The sequence below is a fragment of the Lepisma saccharinum genome, chromosome 5 (assembly GCF_977018435.1).
Source record: "Lepisma saccharinum chromosome 5, izLepSacc3.1, whole genome shotgun sequence".
In the NCBI taxonomy this organism is placed as follows: domain Eukaryota; kingdom Metazoa; phylum Arthropoda; class Insecta; order Zygentoma; family Lepismatidae; genus Lepisma; species Lepisma saccharinum.
Window position 1 is genome coordinate 73,010,338 of NC_139233.1, and position 18,322 is coordinate 73,028,659.

General features: G+C 40.1%; 2 protein-coding genes and 1 non-coding gene across 3 annotated transcripts in view; 1 reads left to right on the forward strand and 2 right to left on the reverse strand.

The window, feature by feature from the left end:
* LOC145988066 (folate receptor gamma-like) overlaps positions 1-9,580 on the forward strand; it is a 46,744-nt gene extending 37,164 nt beyond the window's left edge. The window contains exon 5 of the mRNA XM_083122902.1: positions 9,386-9,580. Within this exon, the coding sequence (XP_082979028.1) occupies positions 9,386-9,580 (195 nt within the window). The remainder of the gene's footprint in view (positions 1-9,385) is intronic.
* Positions 9,581-11,803: 2,223 nt separating this feature from the next.
* Positions 11,804-18,322, reverse strand: part of LOC145988067 (uncharacterized) — a 38,378-nt gene continuing 31,859 nt past the window's right edge. Inside the window, exon 7 of the mRNA XM_083122904.1 lies at positions 11,804-12,304. Within this exon, the coding sequence (XP_082979030.1) occupies positions 11,804-12,304 (501 nt within the window). The remainder of the gene's footprint in view (positions 12,305-18,322) is intronic.
* TRNAS-CGA (transfer RNA serine (anticodon CGA)) lies at positions 15,403-15,484 on the reverse strand. Its single transcript has one exon. It is a non-coding gene; the product is annotated as a tRNA-Ser (tRNA).

The window sequence follows — 18,322 nt, forward strand, 5'->3', positions numbered from 1 at the left end:
GAAGTGTTAATCATGACCTCCAGTCCAACCTCCGACACAGATAGCAATTATTCCAACCCGATAGGACAAAATGCCCGGCCCGCTGCTTTGACAAGTAAGAGGGAGATAGATAAAGTGAATCCTGTTCGGCCACCAAAAAATGTGTTCTCGAATAACTCAACCTCAGCGCATATAACAATAGAGCACAATCTTATTTACAACTCGATCCTAGACATGATTCCCAATTTATGGGACGCGGTGCGGGAAACAGAAAACAAAAACCGTCGCATTCAACTCATCAAACAAATCCAGTCTCTAACATCTAATCTCCTGGCTATTTTAGAATCCACGCACTGACAGAACAAGGTTCCCGATAGATACCGGAAATGGAAACAATAGTACAATGGAATGTTAATAGCTTCTTCGCGAGAAAACTTGAATTATTAGACTTAATTGCCGAATATCAATTCCAAATTCTCTGTTTACAGGAAGTTAAAGGTACCAAACGCGAAAAATATCGTATTGCGCATTATAATATATACGGTACACCAACAACTAATAGGGGAACGGTAATATTCGTACACGAAAAAATTCAACATACAGAAGTCCGGATTCCGAATGACGTAAGATTAAAACAAGATTCCAAGCAGAAATAGTAGCTATCCGCGTTACTATCTTCCTACGAACATTCACAGTCATATCGATATACATCCCTTCCAATACTAACTCCCAACGCATACGAGCAAGAGACCTTCAAGAAATGGTACAACACGTTCCCGGACCTATTGCCCTCTTAGGTGACTTTAATGGACACCACTCAACGTGGGGGGACAAACATAACGACAGATAATGTAACGCAATTGACACATGGATCACTGAGAATAACCTCATTCTCTGTAATGATGGCACCCCCACCCATTACCCTCTCAACGGAAATAACCCATCCTGCATAGACCTGACGATAACGTCTCCGGAAATATTCCCTCAGTTCGCGTGGCATAAAGACGCAGACTTACGGGGCAGCGATCACACACCCATTCTCTTAATCAGACGTCGTCACAAGCTCCGACCCCCAGGCTTGGCCAACACCCAGACAGACACCCCCAGTACGGCGATGGAACAAAGCTTCCATTAACTGAGATGCGTTCAAAGCCACGTTCTCACGGATATACATGCCAATTCTATCATTCCGAAATATCAACTTAGTTTACTCCAACCTCATCGAAATGATTACGGTCGCTATGGACCACAGTGCTCTTCGTACCCGCTTTAGTATCCCGGCCAGATATCCATCCATAAGTTGGTGGTCGAGAGATTGCGAAACCATTAAAATCAGAAAACGACAACAACTCCGAAAATATGAACGACACCACCTCCGAGAAAATGTGATTGAACTCAAACGCCTACAAGCGAAAGCAAAGAAAACTTGCCTTCAGGCGAAGAGAGCAGCATGGCAAAACTTTTGGAATACATTAGATCGCAGCGATAGCATAAGCTCCATCTGGCACAAATTTAACTCCATTCGCGAACCCACCCAAAGCAAGGTGAAAACGCTAGACCGAACCTGGGAAAACGACTTCATATCTTTATTAACACCCCCTTCGGTTAGCTCAGGTTATAAACACGACGAAAAATTAAACGCAACGTTCACGGATGACTTTCCTGCGGTAACCGCAATGGAACTCACAAATACCTTGGACTCCCTCAAAAATACCGCACCAGGATATGACGGCATTACATATGACGTACTTCGCCACTTGCCGGACGAAGGTATCCACCTCATTGTACAAATTTACAATGAAATATATCGAACCGGTATTATCTCCATAATCATATCGTAATTCCTATCCTCAAACCATCCAAACCTCGCAACAACGCACAATCGTATAGACCCATAGTATTAATTCCGGTACTCACCAAACTTTTTGAAAAAAACATTACAACATCGAATAAACTGGACCCTGGAAAAGTAACAATTTTTCCCCCCAACACAAATGGGATTCAGGCTCAATCACGGCAGCCAAGATGCCGTATCCATTCTCACAGTAGCAATACAAAATAGTCAGATAACTAAGGACTATTGTTTTAGCCTGGTTACAGACATTGAGAAAGCCTATGATTCGGTTTACATCCCAATACTATGCAATGTATTAGATAAATTATCAATACATCCTTCCGTTAATATTATCTGGAATTTATATAATGAACGAAATCTTGTATTTTGGTTCGATGATCGAGTGGACGGGGCCCGAAAAGTACGAACCGGAATACCACAGGGGTATATATATTGAATAGATAGCGCCAAAATTATTGCATTCAAGCTGTCAGGCGTGAAAATTGGAAGCCCATTAGCAGGAGTAGAGTTGGTGTTTTAAGTCCACTTTATGCACAGTAAGGCTAATCGGGACTGGACCTACAGTTTAAAGTGGGATCCGATACCACTTGTGCCTCCACCGGGTATCGAACCCGGGACCCCTTGATTACAAGGCAATGACGCTACCACTGCGCCATGGGGGAGGCCCTAGCAGTAGTAGACTCCGCAGTAATGACAACGGATGTGCAGGAACCCAAAAAGTCTGGACCTGAAAAAAAATCCCGTTCCCATCCAGACTTCGGAAAAAATTATAGAGTTTATAAGTAGTTTATGCCCTACATATTTTTTTTTGTACTAAATGTCCGAAATTTATTGAAATTAGCAGTTTTTATTCTAGAAATGCAAAATAAATCATCACCCGAGGGTGAAATTGTGTGTATAATTAACATTTTTTTAGTATCGGGTAATGTTGAATATTTTCCTCTCCTATAATCTCCCAATTTAGTCGGGAAATAACATTATTTCCCGTTTTGAACGTCAGGACTTTAAAAATACCCCATCCTGTTTCCTTCCCAACCAAAAATTTTGCGTCCCGCACTCCTTGCACTTCATTAAAGGTAGAAGAGAAATCATTCAAATCTCGATTTTCTCTCTGTTTTAGTAATATGAGCAAAAATATTACATTTCCCTTCAAAAGATGCTCGGTCATAGTCAGATAGGTTACACGTTACGTTCTTCAAGTACACACGACCTGTATTAAATTTTTGTGTAACCAGATTTTTTTTGTGTGTGTGTAACCAGAGGAAATAAATTTTTGTGCAACCAGAGGAAATATTTTTTTGTGTAGCCAGAAAATTGAGTGCGGGTACTATTATTAATTTTCGTCTTTTGCAATGGAAATCTTTTCAACATTGATAGAGTGCCTCTCCGATGGCGCAGTGGTAGCGTCCTCGCCTTGTAATCAAAAGGTCCCGGGTTCGATTCCCGGTGGAGGCATATAGTGGTTCGGATCCCACTTTAAATTGTAGATCCAGTCCCGATTAGCCTTACTGTGCACAAAGTGGACTTAAAACACCAACTAAATCAATCAAATCAACATTGATAGAGAAGAGGTCCTAGGTTTGAACACCATGGTGAGGCAATGGTGTGTCATTGTGTTTGTCCCATCATTAATTTTTCCAGTTTATTATTCATCTTCATCGTCATGTTTAACACAAATAGCAGAAAATTGACTTAAAATAACAGTGAGCGTTTTGTATTTCTACGTTCAAGCGGGAAAGAAACCAGCAAATGTGCATTACCGCATCCCTCTGACTCGCCCTGACTGAAGAAAGAAGAAAAGAAGCTCCTTTTTCCGTTTTTTATATGTCCACATCTCACACTTTTTCACTTAAAACATAAATGTATGCATTTAAACGCTCTCGCTCTGTAGGAAATTAAATATGTAGGCTACAAATATCGCCAATGAAACGACGATCAGCAAATGGATCTCATCCTGGAATAATGCCGTATTACTTCCTAGTTGCTCATCCAATTGATATGCAAAGGCCTCTACTTTGCCCTGATATCTCTTATTCTCCTCGTCGTCAAGTGCTTTTATATGATCCATTTCATCCGGTATAAAAAACGAGAAGAAATGACACAAGTACGCGCTGGAATTACCCGGCCGCCGTGAACCGGAAGTTGTTGTGCTACAGTTCCACAATCGATTGTGCCGTTCGATATGTTTTTGTTTACTCGTGGATAGCCCCTATAGATCGACCACAAGGAAAATACCTTGGACGAAAAGTTCCCGCACAGCTTTCCCTTCTTCCGTTCAGCTCGAGCCATAAGGAAGCATGGCCCAATCTCCTCCTCCCCTCCTCGCGGGAGTACGGTGCACAGGAGTCGCGGGTCTGTGCAGGTTGTTGGATAATAAACCTTTTGGAGCAAGGCCTCATCTCCAGGAAGCTATCAACTCGCGGCAAGCCACGGCACCTAGCGACCTGTTGAGTGAGATGAGTCAAAGCAAAATGGATAATAAACCTTTTCCTGCTCCCACAAAAATAGGCAATAATTAGGCTGGAGAGTTCAACGAACTAACCGATCTCTAATTACGCACTGGTAATGATCAGGCTGGAAAGTTCATACGAACTAACCGATCTATCTATCATAAATTGGTCTTGGAGATTCTGCGCAGGTTCTTTTGCTTGTGGTTCCACTATATTTGGGACATTCTGATGATGTCAGCCATGTTGCCATCCTGTTTACTTCTGTTTCAAGCAACCCCCCCTCCCAACCCCATCCCCCGCTGCCGCTGTCAAATGTCAAAACCCTCGCGCTCGCGGTGGGGTTTCGACCATGGTCATTCCTTCGTTAACGGAAATACGTTTGGCAACATAAACAGCCCTTGTTGTCATAGCAACTAGCCAGCCACCCCACGTGATTTCAACGACGCGGGTCGGTGGTTTTGAGTGCAAAAAGGGAATATCCTTTTCAAACTTGTGTCCGAGTTTCTTGTGACGCGCAGCGTGTTCACCATGGATTGGAATGCTTTTTTAAATAAAATCAGTGACCTAGGTCGTTTTGTTGTGTTGTGTTGTTCTGTGATTTTATTCGTGTGCGTGTGAAAATAAGGGAAACATGGTTTTAATGAACGAACTTGTCTGGAAGACGCCATTCTCACAGCTTCCTTACTAGGATAGGATAGAAATAGTAGAGGCAGGTAGGTCTCTCCCACCTCTTCCGGACCTTGCAGTCGAGCAGAAAGACAAAAATAAGGTATATATTAGGCGTTTTCACGAGAGCAGCTACAAAAAATATCTTTGATTGACTGGGTCGAGTCAAAAAGCTCAATAATTTGGACATAGTATTTAGTGAAGTGTACAAACTAGCAGAACTATTATTGACATTTCCATCGACAACTGCAACCGTCGAAAGGAGTTTTTCTTCTCTAAGGAGGATTAAAACATAGGCTATCTGAGAGCAACACAGGGACAAGCACGGCTTAGTAATTTGGCTATAATGTCAATTGAGAAAGTTATTCTAATCAACCTCAGAAATTCATGTGAGGATACATTCTTCGATAAAGTGACCAAAAAATTCACGCAAAACGAGAGAAGAATGGAGTTTACTTTCAAGTAAGGTAAGAAGTTAATTATTATTTCATACTCACATGTACTAGGTCCTACATATTGCATGTTATAGACCGCTCCTTTTTATAAATAAGCATATAGTTTATGTCCATTGCTTACTATTGTTTTTAATAGTAAGATTTCGATGTAAACAAAAAAAATATCCATTTAAAATTTAAACACTGCTATATTTGGAGATAGCACTGGTCTTGGTCTCAGCATACGCCACTGGTTAACAGAAATAATAACTGGACATTGAAAAACCGACCCTTACTGGTACTGTTCTTATGAAACTTATTTAGGATTCTGGTCGAAGAAAGCGCACTTCCTTCTGAGCATTACGTATCCTGTGATACCGCATGCACATGTACCCATTTATAAATCATAGCCTGACCAAATTCATGGATAGAATAATTTCTATATCACAAAATATAAGTTGGTCATAAAAATAATATTTTTTACGAAAAGTGCAAATATTATTACTGTTACGTACCCAATTGGTCTGATGCGCGTGAGTGATTACGAAGGTTAAACAGAGATGGCAGCACAAGACGTGCAAGATAGAAGATTGCTGTAATATACAGGGTGGCTCAATAAGTCACTTAACACCCTCAGTACAAGGCCACTGCGGCATGGAATGTGAAAATGGCGATGACCAATCATTGCCTGGCCAAGGGGGAACCACATTGACGCCACCCACACGGTCGGCGGCCATCTTGATGTCCGCCATCTTGAATTCAACTTCAGAATTTTAAATGGGAAGGGGATCGTGCGACATATCAAAATGGGCTAGAATTTCACGAGAAATGCAATGGTGAAGGTTTTTTCGACGTATCTTTAACCAGTAAAAAGTTATGACTGAATTCTTGTACCAATTTGCTCCTTTTCGAGGTGTTAGAAAAATGCCTTAAAATTTGTTTAGCGCATCGGTAATGCATCGAGATCAAAGTGACGTCTAGGGAGAGAAGTTCGCATGCCATTGCACATTATTTTAATCGGATACATCCATGAAGAGCTGCTCATTATAAATGGTTGTCGCGAACAATTTACAGTGTGACGCTTCCATTGAATTAAAAGTCCTTCACAGTGACAAGGCTAATGTTTATGTTCAGAAGGAAGTTCATAAACAGAATATACGACCCTTGTCATCTGATAACTAACTTTGGACAAAAACAGGTTCATAACTTTCCCATAAGTGTTCTGGTGTTCTTCCCTATTGAAAAAACTCTGTAAAAAGTACCTGCTTCCATAAGCAAGGATGAAAAAAACTGTTTATTTAACAAATCCAAGTAGCCCTAACCATTTAAGGTTCCGTTGATGGAAAATTGAATAACCAATCGTGTTCCACACAGCACGCCACACCATTAACTTACCAACACTAACCATTCAGCTTTGATCTGTCGAAAATGGGTTATCAGATAAAAAGCATCGAATATTCTGTTTATAAACTTCCTTCTGAACATAAACATTAGCCTTGTCACTGTGAAGGACTTTTAATTCAATGGAAGCGTCACACTGTAAATTGTTCGCGACAACCATTTATAATGCGCAGCTCTTCATGGATGTATCCGATTAAAATCGTGAGCAATGGCATGCGAACTTCTCTCCCTAGACGTCACTTTGATCTCGATGCATTACCGATGCGCTAAACAAATTTTAAGGCATTTTTCTAACACCTCGAAAAGGAGCAAATTGGTACAAGAATTCAGTCATAACGTTTTACTGGTTAAAGATACGTCGAAAAAACCTTCACCATTGCATTTTTCGTGAAATTCTAGCCCATTTTGATATGTCGCACGACCCCTTCCCATTTAAAATTCTGAAGTTGAATTCAAGATGGCGGACATCAAGATGGCCGCCGACCGTGTGGGTGGCGTCAATGTGGTTCCCCCTTGGCCAGGCAATGATTGGTCATCGCCATTTTCACATTCCATGCCGAAGTGGCCTTGTACTGAGGGTGTTAAGTGACTTATTGAACCACCCTGTACATGAATGACAGTGTAAATTAGCGCCAAGTAAATTAGGAAGATGAACAATAATAGCATACGGTATAATATAATATAAAGATAATAAATTAATAAAAATACTTGTGAAATGAAACATGTACTCATATGTAAACAGATACGAAGTTTAAAGAAGTGAAATTACGATATAAATTTGGGTCTCCTAACAAATCTTGGATTTGCTGGATTACTACGATCCCTTTTGTGGAAGTTTTGATTACACCAGTGGCGGCGCGTTCCAGTCGTGACCCACAGCATCTTTTGGCTGCATGTTTCAATCGTTTGGCACCAAGTTTACACTTTGTCGTGTTTACCAATGGCGGCGCGTTCCAGCCAACGCCCCAAGGGAAGAAATTAGGACCATACCCATAGCTCGAGGAAGAAAGCTGGAAAGAGGATAAAATCCTCAATCGACGAAGAGCTGAAATCGGCGGCGAAGACATTAATCCTCCAGCTCAAACTCGTAACCCTCTAGAACTTGGTGTTAGTGAGGAAGAAGTGAGGTGTTATGAACTTACGAGAATCGAACTGGGTGAAAATGGAAAGAATACATGTGTATGAAGGTGCAAGAACGAGTGGAATAAGGGACCCACTATCGGGAGATTACATAAGAATCAAAGCATAGAAGGAAGTAAAGACCCAAATCCCGAACCAGAAGGAAGTACCCATCCAGAGGGAAGAAGACCACCACCCATTGATGAAGAAAGTGAAGTCATGAATCATATAGACGAAGAGAAATATACGTATATATCAAGATGAAAGTTTATTAATGTAAATTCAATTGAAATAATAAGAACTTTTGAAATAAGAAAAATGATTATGTAAATATTTAAATAACTGTGTTCTCAACTATATCTAGTTAATGTAAAGAGAGAAGATGTAATAAATCTTATTAACTATCTCCATTGGAAGGTTTGCAGTTTGGTTTATTTTCTAAAAAGAACCCTTCCCCCTGAAGATATTTAGCCATGATTTAATATAAAGGATTGCACCCAAAAAGAGGTTGCATTTATAGGAATAACATCTATAATTCTTAGAATAATTCAAAGATGTCGAGATATTTCACGAGAAGGGAATATCAAGGACTACATACAAATCAAGTTATAATAGGACTACGATGAGGAATAATTTTATTTTTTATTTCAGAAGTATTCTTCTTCCTATCATTTTTTGAGCATTTTTCCATAGAAGGAAACGTAATATGACATGGGAGATCATAAAATTAATAATTTTTGAGCTAAATTAGAAGCAGGCTATCTTTTGACACTATTAGATCTCTAATAATGTTAAAAGTTATGATTTTCTATCATTTCTTTTCATTACCGTGTCTGCAATTATACAAATTATATCATTTGACGTAGTGGTTTATTCATCACCTTGTAATCAAGAGATCCCGGTTCGGATCCCACTGGACTTAAAATATAAACATTAGATAGTTGACGCCTCCTGGTTAGTTCGGTTATTGCACCCTCACCCCTCGAGAAACACCACACTAAACTTGTCTAAGTATTACTTACAAAGACAAAGTTTCTTTGAATTCAGTTTAAGCTCATATAGGCTAATCGTGACTGGACGTACAGCATAAAGTTGGATCCGAACTACTGTGCAATGTGTTTCTAGGGATCGAACCTGTTCTCCTTGGTTAAAAGGCGACAAGATTACAACAACTATGCCATCAAGAAGGCCCATCATTTAGAAAGAAACCTAATATTGGAATGAAACTATTTGCAAATATTTAGCGCGTCTTTGGAAATATTCCTGAATATTAAACCATTTACCTTGAACAAAAAAACGCAGAAAATTTGAAATACAGGCAATTTGCCGTTGGATACGAGAGATGTACTCACATACACACAGACACACACACATACATACATGTACATTAACCCAACTAAACGATTTATCTGTAATCTCTCCTCTCAAGTGCAATAAGGGTTGCCGCCTAAAATCGAATTTACGACTTGTAAATGTTTCAGATATGGGATCACGCATGGAAATACACAGATGACGACAGACCTTGCATGAGAATTTGGTTTGACAGCAAGAACGGTAATCCCAATGACAATGTTGCCAGATTAAAAATAGAAGAACTTACCAGAAAGAAGCAGGATGAATCCTATTGGTTTCTGGACAGTAACTGGATCGTGTACTGGATTTTTGAACTCTTTTAATAATATATAATGTACTATTCTAAATACATGTTTTATTTCCTTTTGCTTTTTCGTAAAGGTAGTTGTTCACAGTGTGGTTATTAAACTTTTGCTTTCGGGCAAAGGTGAGATCAGTTGCTCGATCTATCTTGCCTGCCAGTAATTTTACAGGAATTTTAGGGCGTATTTTAATAATTCCAAAATAACGTAATTTTCTCCTCACCGTAGGCGTTTAGGTAAACATTATCATTGAAAAAAATTGCCAACCAATGCACTGACATCACTTGGGAGTTGTTCATAGATCTTGATCGAGGGATAAAGTCATCCTCTATCTAATGCAAAGTTGGGAAATAACGTAAAGCAAGTAGCGTCTTGGTAATGCGTTAATTTTTCAGTGCAGTAACCTGTTACTTTTTCGGTACTTCATTACTTCGCGTAACTTTACTTTAAGCTAAAAATCAGAATGTAACTGTAACCCATTATTTTGGATGCAAACTAACTGTAAGGAAGCTTTCAGACTGAAACGACAAGCGACACATGTCGCTTGGAAGCCGTAGTGGTAACGTCGTCGCCTTGTAAACAAGGGGTCCCGGGTTCGATATCCGATGGAAGCACATAGTGTTTAGCACCCACTTTAAACTGTAAGCCCAATCCCTATTAACTTACCTGGGCATAAACTTATCTCGGTAATCAATACAACCTTTGGAACGAAGCGACACGACAAGCTGGATCTGTCGCTCGGACTGGGTCGGTTTCTCAGTACCTTGCATCGTGTCGCCTCGGCCTGTTGTTCGCTCATGCGTGGTGAATGTTATGCTTTAGACAGAAGGAGTCCGTGTCGCTTGTCGCTTGCCGATTCGGTGTGATTTCTCCATGTCGCTTGTCCCCTGTCACTTGCCTCTTCGATCTGAAAGCTCCCTGAGTGACTGACCCAACTCTATCTAAATGTACACATTTTATGATGCTCTCGATAGCAAATGGAGGCGAGATGTCAATGGAAGGCAATCATGAAGGAAGTAAAGAAATCGTCCGTGGCCTTCATTGATGGAACAACCAGAAAACAGATTAAGGAAAGGGAACGATCGACCCTCCCTATAGACTTCTAAAAACTAAAAATAAAATGCCAATTAAAGTAACAGAAAATAGTAATCACCCCCTCCCCGATGATGTCTAACCCTTATGCCATCTAAAATTACGTGATTACACGGAGGTGACATTTTAAAGTAACAATAAAGCTTCAGTTAACTTGGTGGGCAATAGCTAAATAAAAGTCAATGGTACACTGACTTGGATACCAAGGGGACTTGGATGGTGACAGCCCCGGACCTCCTTCTGCGAAGGGGCTTCCTCAGGTGGATTGCCTTGAAAAGAACCACGAGGTGAAAAAAAATACTTGAAATGTAGTAAAAATATTAAAAATATAACTAGCCATCTGATATAACTTGGTCTAAAAGTTATAACTGAAATTGTATGTAGGAAGCCTCACGAAGTTATTAGTTCTGTGTCTCACACACATAGAAATACGAGCTTGGTTATTCGCATTAGCTTGGCGAGGTATACGCTCACTGGGCTGAGGGTATTTCCCGAAGTTTTGCCAACCTACAGTGCTCCGCAATGAAATTTTTACATAAGGGTAGCCGTTGTTTATAGACTTTGAGGTGCTGGAAAAATGCCATTAACCTTTATTGCTTAATTGCATGTGGTAGTATCGTATACCGTATACGTATGTAGAGATCTTAATTTGCATAATCGTGGTAACACCAAAGAACGAATTATCATAATCGTCCGAAATCATTTGTAAGAGGATAAATGATATACTGAACACATTTTCCATGCCACTAACTCTCGTAAATTTTACATTTTACGCATATTCTACGAAAAACACCATGAGAAATAATACTTTTTTTTCGCTTTGAGTTTAATATGTTCTTGTAAAGTTTTGTGAACATAAATCATGATTAATATTCAGATCCATTGTAGGTTGTTATTTTAGAACAATTTCCCATTCATGTTTCTCAACGGACTGTTTTTTCTTTTTGTATATATGAAAGATTGGAGTCAAACCGAAAAGAAATCCTGGCTATTCCCCTGGCCATCCGTAACTCAAGAGAGTTTGTCCTGAATCAGGGAGTCGACAGAGGAAAATACCTCAGCTGGGCTGGTTGGTGGTAAATCCAGACTTGCTTCAAAGACCCAATGAAAATAGACCATTGACAAACAGACGTTTTATTTGCGTGCTACATCTCAAGAAGGTTCCTTCGAGGTGTCCTCTGAAGCAGGTCTTCCGCTGGACTCTTCCGCTGAAAGTTTTACCAAAGACGCTAAAGCCTTTGGATCCGGGCGGTCCAAAGGCACCACGTAGCTCCCTCGACGGCTGCTGGCGGCTGGAAGAAGATGCGCTGGATCGCTGTCCCTCCTCTCCTGCTGGATTTCCAGGCGAGGCGACGGCGACCTTCTGGAAGTGACCAGCAAGGCTGGACCGCTGTCCCTCCGGCTGAGCACCTGCGAGCGCCTTCTGGAGGGACTCCTCGGGATCTTCAGGGACGCCTCTCGCTGGATTTCCGTCTGGCTTCTGGTCTCCAGCAAACCGGGAAGAGAGAGTCGGGTTTCGCATTGGAGGAGGAACTGGACGTTGCTCTGTTCCATTGTTGGTTCGTCCTCTGTTTGCAGGCTCAGTCGGACTTTCCGCCATGTCGAGTTACGGCGGACGGGCTCCCGATCTGGCAGGTCATCCTCTGGACGCTTCTGAAAAAGTACAAAATGGAACAACTATTAAAGCCAGTTGCAGACGTACCTTACTTCAGTCCTGGATTCGACACAGAATGCCGGCCCGAAACTTCACACTTTCGGTTCAGAATACTGTTTCATATACAAGGGGTGACTGAAAAGTTATGAGCCTGACACAGAAAATGGGTAGCTAGGCACACCAAATTATTTTTTTCATAATGCACCACTCTTCATTAGTATCATGTCCCATGTTCATGTTTCTAATATTTCTAGGTTTTTTTATGGAAGGGTCTTGAATTGAAGAAGGTTATATTATCAAAAATATCATTTAGTTGCCTAACTACCTATTTTCTGCATCCGGCTCAAAACATTTCAGCCACCCCTGGTAATCCTAAATCCAGTTCTGAATTCAGTCCTGAATTTAAGATATAAGACCAGCCTGAAACTTCAATGCTTAATTTCTCTCCTCAATTCAGGATGTTACTTCACACGAGCTTAATACAGTAACCGTAACCTCAGTCAATGCGTCAGTCCTAAAAGCTCACTATGGATGATTCACAAACTGACGCCATAAGTGTAGTTTGAAAGAAGTAAGTGAACAAGGAAGGAGAATATAATGCAGCTAGGTGCTTCTTGCTGGTATTATGACACATCCGAAAAAGAAAAGAAAAAAAGACTTGACTCTCATCTTTTGAAATATGTTCTTGCTACTGGTTAGTGTTACTAAGTTTTTGTAATAAAGTGGTATTTGAAAAAAAAAATACAGTAAAGCAAATGCTCCCCTGTGCTTTGCACCACGCCATGAAGACGTATAGGAGGTGAGGAATTGAGGCCTCACGCTTTCTTGAATACGGCCGGAGGTGGAGGTGAAGTGATCAGTACCACGCCCCTGGCCGCTTTTACTCCCTAGAGTTTCCTCCAGGTACCCACTTTATACGACGCTGGGTGGGCGCGGGAGGTGCTTGAACAGGTGGAAAAAATTCCGGTTCTTCCCCGCCGGGGATCGAACCCAGGTCTCTCGCATGGTAGTCAGACACCGTAGTATTACAGTGCAAGAAAATCCCAATAACATTACTCCAAGCATGTGCATATTATACAGTATAAGATTCGCTCAAAGGCAAATAAAGAACAAGAAAGGGGGGAGCAGTATCCAGAGGGAAAATTCTTTCTCCCTCCCCTACAACGACCATCTTGTAAACAAATAAACTGAATGTAACCTGCCGACATCAGTGTCGGAGTGGTTAATTCAGCGCTCTACGAAGCTAGGAGTCTCGGGTTCGAATCACGGGCTGGGCATGGGTGTTTTTTGTCAACAGTTTCATGCATCATCCCTCATCCTCATCTTCGCGATTAGCGAAAAGTGGCAGAAAAGTGAGAATTTTGTATTGGAGGGACTGAAGGACAACTAAAATAGCGGACAGGATTCGAACTTGTGCGGGTAGAACCAATTGGAATTCAAGTCCAACTCCTCAACCATTTTCCTTAAAATTTTGTTCTACCAACTACATTCTCGGTGTTTTACAATTACATTTGACTCAATATCTACTATTCCGCTTTTCTTAATGTCTCTATAATTCCCTTACGTCAACAACCGGGATTTGAATCTTGAGTCATATCACTCTGCACCAAGTTCTTCACTTCGGAGGTCACCTCTTTTCTTGTTGCTCCCACCGTGAATCGAACCCGGCTTTTCTTCCCAAAGCCGAGAGCGCTAACCACTCGGGTATGCGCGAGTTCTTCCTTCTTTGTATGTGTTTGATATTATTCTTAGCTTAGTATAGAATGTTTGAAGTCAAAACTAATTGCTTATCTTTGTTGTTATAACACAAACTCTTACCCTTGGAAAATTTTGATGGGGGGAAAATTTTAATAGAACAAGATCTTGGGGGGAAAGGTGGGAGATCCCCCTGTATGTGACAACCAACGCTATGGCATGATCCTTATAATGAAGAACATGTCTGAATGTGAATTAACCAAAAACAGGACATTTCCTCATCAAGACTGCAGTTCGACAAAAAGTCAGAACATGGAGTAAAAATGGTGAACTGTCCCAACCAAATTGGGACGTTTGGTACCTTCGCATAAATGGATATAAAACTAAAATTAAGAAATATAGTAGACTGCAGACCTCTTGACTCTGCCTCTCTCCAGGAACAACACATTCATTTATGATAGAAGAAAATAGAAAATCTCGCAAAATCTTAAAAATCGTCCGTGTTACTTTTGTAGGTTTTCATAGGTTAAAATATTAAAATATTTCATGGTATCGAGGTGGGGGCATGGCCCCCTTGCCCCCCCCTTGGTACGGGCCTGACCAATAGTATCCGAGTAGCAAAATCTAATAAGACAAGATACGGATCAAAATACCTATCATCGCTAGTAGGCAAGTAAGGCGTAGAACCAACTGCCTGTAGCCTGGAGAAAGGAGAGAAATTTGGCCAAGTTTAAACAACAAAATAAGATGTTAATCTATGGATAGGCTACTGACACCGTGCCTCATTTACCTCATATTGCCTCCTTCACATATACTGATTTAATTTTTATTTCTTGTGTTTTTCAATTATATAGGCACAATTTTAATCTTCTATATTTTGTACATTTATAAACATTTAGCTGAATTGTATAGCTTAGCAAATTAATTCATGTAGGGCAAAAAGTGTTTCTTTATAGTAATATAACCTGTGTAAAATGAACTGTAAGGTTAAGTGAAACCCTACTTCAAATAATAAATAATAATAATAATAATACACAATCCTCATTAGAAGAAAAAAGGTTCACAAAATTGCGTACAGATTCGAACCTGTGCGAATGGAAGCCATTAGATTTAGAGTCTAACGCCTTTAAAATTTTCCTTTTAAGGAAAGCACCTAAGCGGTAGAGTCCCCTTCAATAGATTTCTCGGTTTCTCACAGATGCCAGTTTTACATAATTCTCGGTTTTCTCATTCAGAACAGACACAAACATCCATGTCTTACCCGGGATTCGAACCCTGGACGTGTGGCGTATTAGCGCACTGTGCTAACTACTCCGCCACGAAGGTCGGCTACTACCAGTCGGATACCAGTTGAATATAGTACTACTCGTACAACTGTTTAATATACGAAAAAAAGTGACTGCGCTGCGGACAGGATTCGAACCTGTGCGGGTAGAACCCATTGGATTTCGAGTCCAACTCCTTAACCACTCGAACACCACAGCACGTGAAAGAGTTAAGTTGCAAGGGTATGTTGAGTTCCTCTCGGCTGATTTCAGAGCAACCGGTTGCTAGAGGGGAGGGAGGAATTTCAATGTTATATGCATAATTGTGAACTTCAAGCTTATTTGCAGTAACCAAGGCATTCCCATGAGACACAGTCCCCAGTGGTGTGGATCCATGGGCATCGGGAAGCGAACCCCCGTGGAAATTGGCATTGTTCATTTCAAGTTACGTCGAAGATCGAAGAAAAAGCGAATGTAAAATGGAAGAACAGGATTATATTTTTAATTTCATATTCTATAATTTTCATCCAAAGAATAAATGGTTCCTTAATTGTCAAAATTCCAAAGATTAGTGTTTTATGTGAGAGAAGTAACAGAGCATAAACATTGGAACGAAAATTTCATCCTAATTTTTAAAACCTTTTCTTGAACGAGGTGTGTAAAAACTAACAACAAATCGAGTAACTGCATTTCAGAACACTAACTGTAAAAATAAATAAGAGAAAGAGTTTTGTTCTTTTAATATTCATTTAGCAGGTGAATCTAGTAGAAGCCTCTCCCTAAGGATATACTACTACTACTACTACTACTACTACTACTACTAGCTACTACTACTACTAATATTGATGGTAAAATTGTAATAGAGTTATTGTATAATAACCACCATAACAATTTATTATTATTATTATTAATTCCTTATACTATTAAAGTTTTATCAATGACCTGACCCCTCCCTTACAAAACTTTCTCGCGCCACTCATGCTTGGATCCCACTTTAAACTATGCCCCCATCATGGACAATGGAATTCATCATAAAGTATTAAAATTCACACATTTCAATCAAAGTAATTCATGTAAATTAGTACGTAAAAAGGAGTATTTTCGAGTGGGCACCTTGCTTACTCCACCCTGGGTAATCAAGCGGACTTCCATAATATGCACTGTACATTGTTGTGGAGCAACCAAGTGGTCCAGTGGTTGTTAGAGGCTCTGAAACCAGACATTCTGTATTCTATTCGTCCAGTGTTTCCCATAAGATTCATCATTATCTATACATTATATTTGATTTCTTTTATTACCCACTCTGGTCCATCATTGACGCCGCCCCCACATTGCAGAGAACAGATTTGATACTTGTGTAAAATGTAAATAGTTAATATGAGGGTTATTTTTTAAGTAAGGTCCATTTTGCAATAAAAACGAAGTAAGTAATGGTTTTTCAAAAACACATTTATTTTCTGAATTTACATACACTTCTCTATTCTTCTACATAATTTCCTTGCGGGTTTAAACATTTATCGTAACGAACTACGAGTTTTTGGATACCCTCTTCATAGAACTCTGCCGCCTGTGATGATAGACAGTTAAGCCCGAATCACACGGAACTGGATATCCAGTAGGAATGCTCTAGTTGACGCTGGACTGGCTACCCATTTGCTAGTTTTCGCCTCACACGGTACTTGTTACACCGTACTTGTCGATAGTCTTTCGTTCCCATAATGGCGGCCGCGTGAGATGTAAACAACGTATCACTTCACATTTTTAAAAGCCGATAACTATTCAACCGAGAGGAATAGCGTTTCGTATAATACGTTATTAGGTAGTACAAAACAATGGCGCTGCTTAAATACATACTTTACAACGTTTACTGTAGACGTATCGAAGAATATTTTAGCTTTTTCAATTGTAAATACCGTGCACTCACCATAGACGGTGTAACTCGACGTGCCTTTCGTGCTGTATGTATTTATACATTGTAATTGGAACAGCTAACCGAAATGATCCATGAAATTGTTTGGTGTAAAACTGTAACGTACAGTCAACGGCAAAGATAATGGTAGGGAAATTGTCCAACGCTATTTTCATTACTTTTGTTCTACATCCTGTTGATTTAAGGAAATATACTGTGTTGGTTCGAAGCAGGCATTGTTCTTTGCTTATTGAAGCCATTATTTCAATTCGTTGTTATCATATCGTGTAATTCAGACCGAATGAAAATGGTGGTGGACAATTCGCCTACTGTTTCTTTCGCCATTGGGTGTACTATCTGTTATAAGCTTTTTGGAAGCATTTACGTAGCATTTATACTAGCAAAAATGTTAATGGAAATGCTTTCGTCTAAAGCCGGCTTAAAGTTGGACGAGCAATTTGAAGAATGTCGTAGGAGAATTACTGCTCTGTGCTTTTATTAAAGAAGGAAAAGTATGAACTAGAGATTGGCTCGAAAAAAACAACAACATGATAATCAATGCGTACCGAACAAGCTTTTTAACTCGGGTTTGCATTATTCATACACGAGATTCGCAGGATTCATTCACAAAAAAAGTCAAACATTTATTAATATACTTGTAATAATAAGGATTTTCATTTTCAGCTAATCATATTTGTCAAGTACACATCTCATTGCTTTGCATAAATACCTAAATATTAATGAAGTGAACACGAATGCACTACACGCCATCTCTTTCCTTATTTGTTTTTATCGAAACCACAAAAACAGCCAACACTTGGAAACCACAGACAAAAACTCCACTTTGCAAACTCACAGATTATCTTCACATGGCCAAATTTTGCTCTGATTGGCTGTTCCACAGAACCCAGTTGAAGAAAGCTAGTAGCACTTAGAACATGTCCTATTCCTCAAAACCAGTCGAGCAGTCACCTAGGCGGCCATGATTTCTACCTAGAAAGTCAGTTCAGCGCCAACTAGGGCATTCCTACTAGAAATCCAGTTCCGTGTGATAGTGGCTTTACTCGCGGTCGTTTTCACTTCTTCATCAGTGTCTAAACGCTTGCCGCCCAGGAAGGTCTTCAGATGGAGGAAGAGGTGGTAGTTGG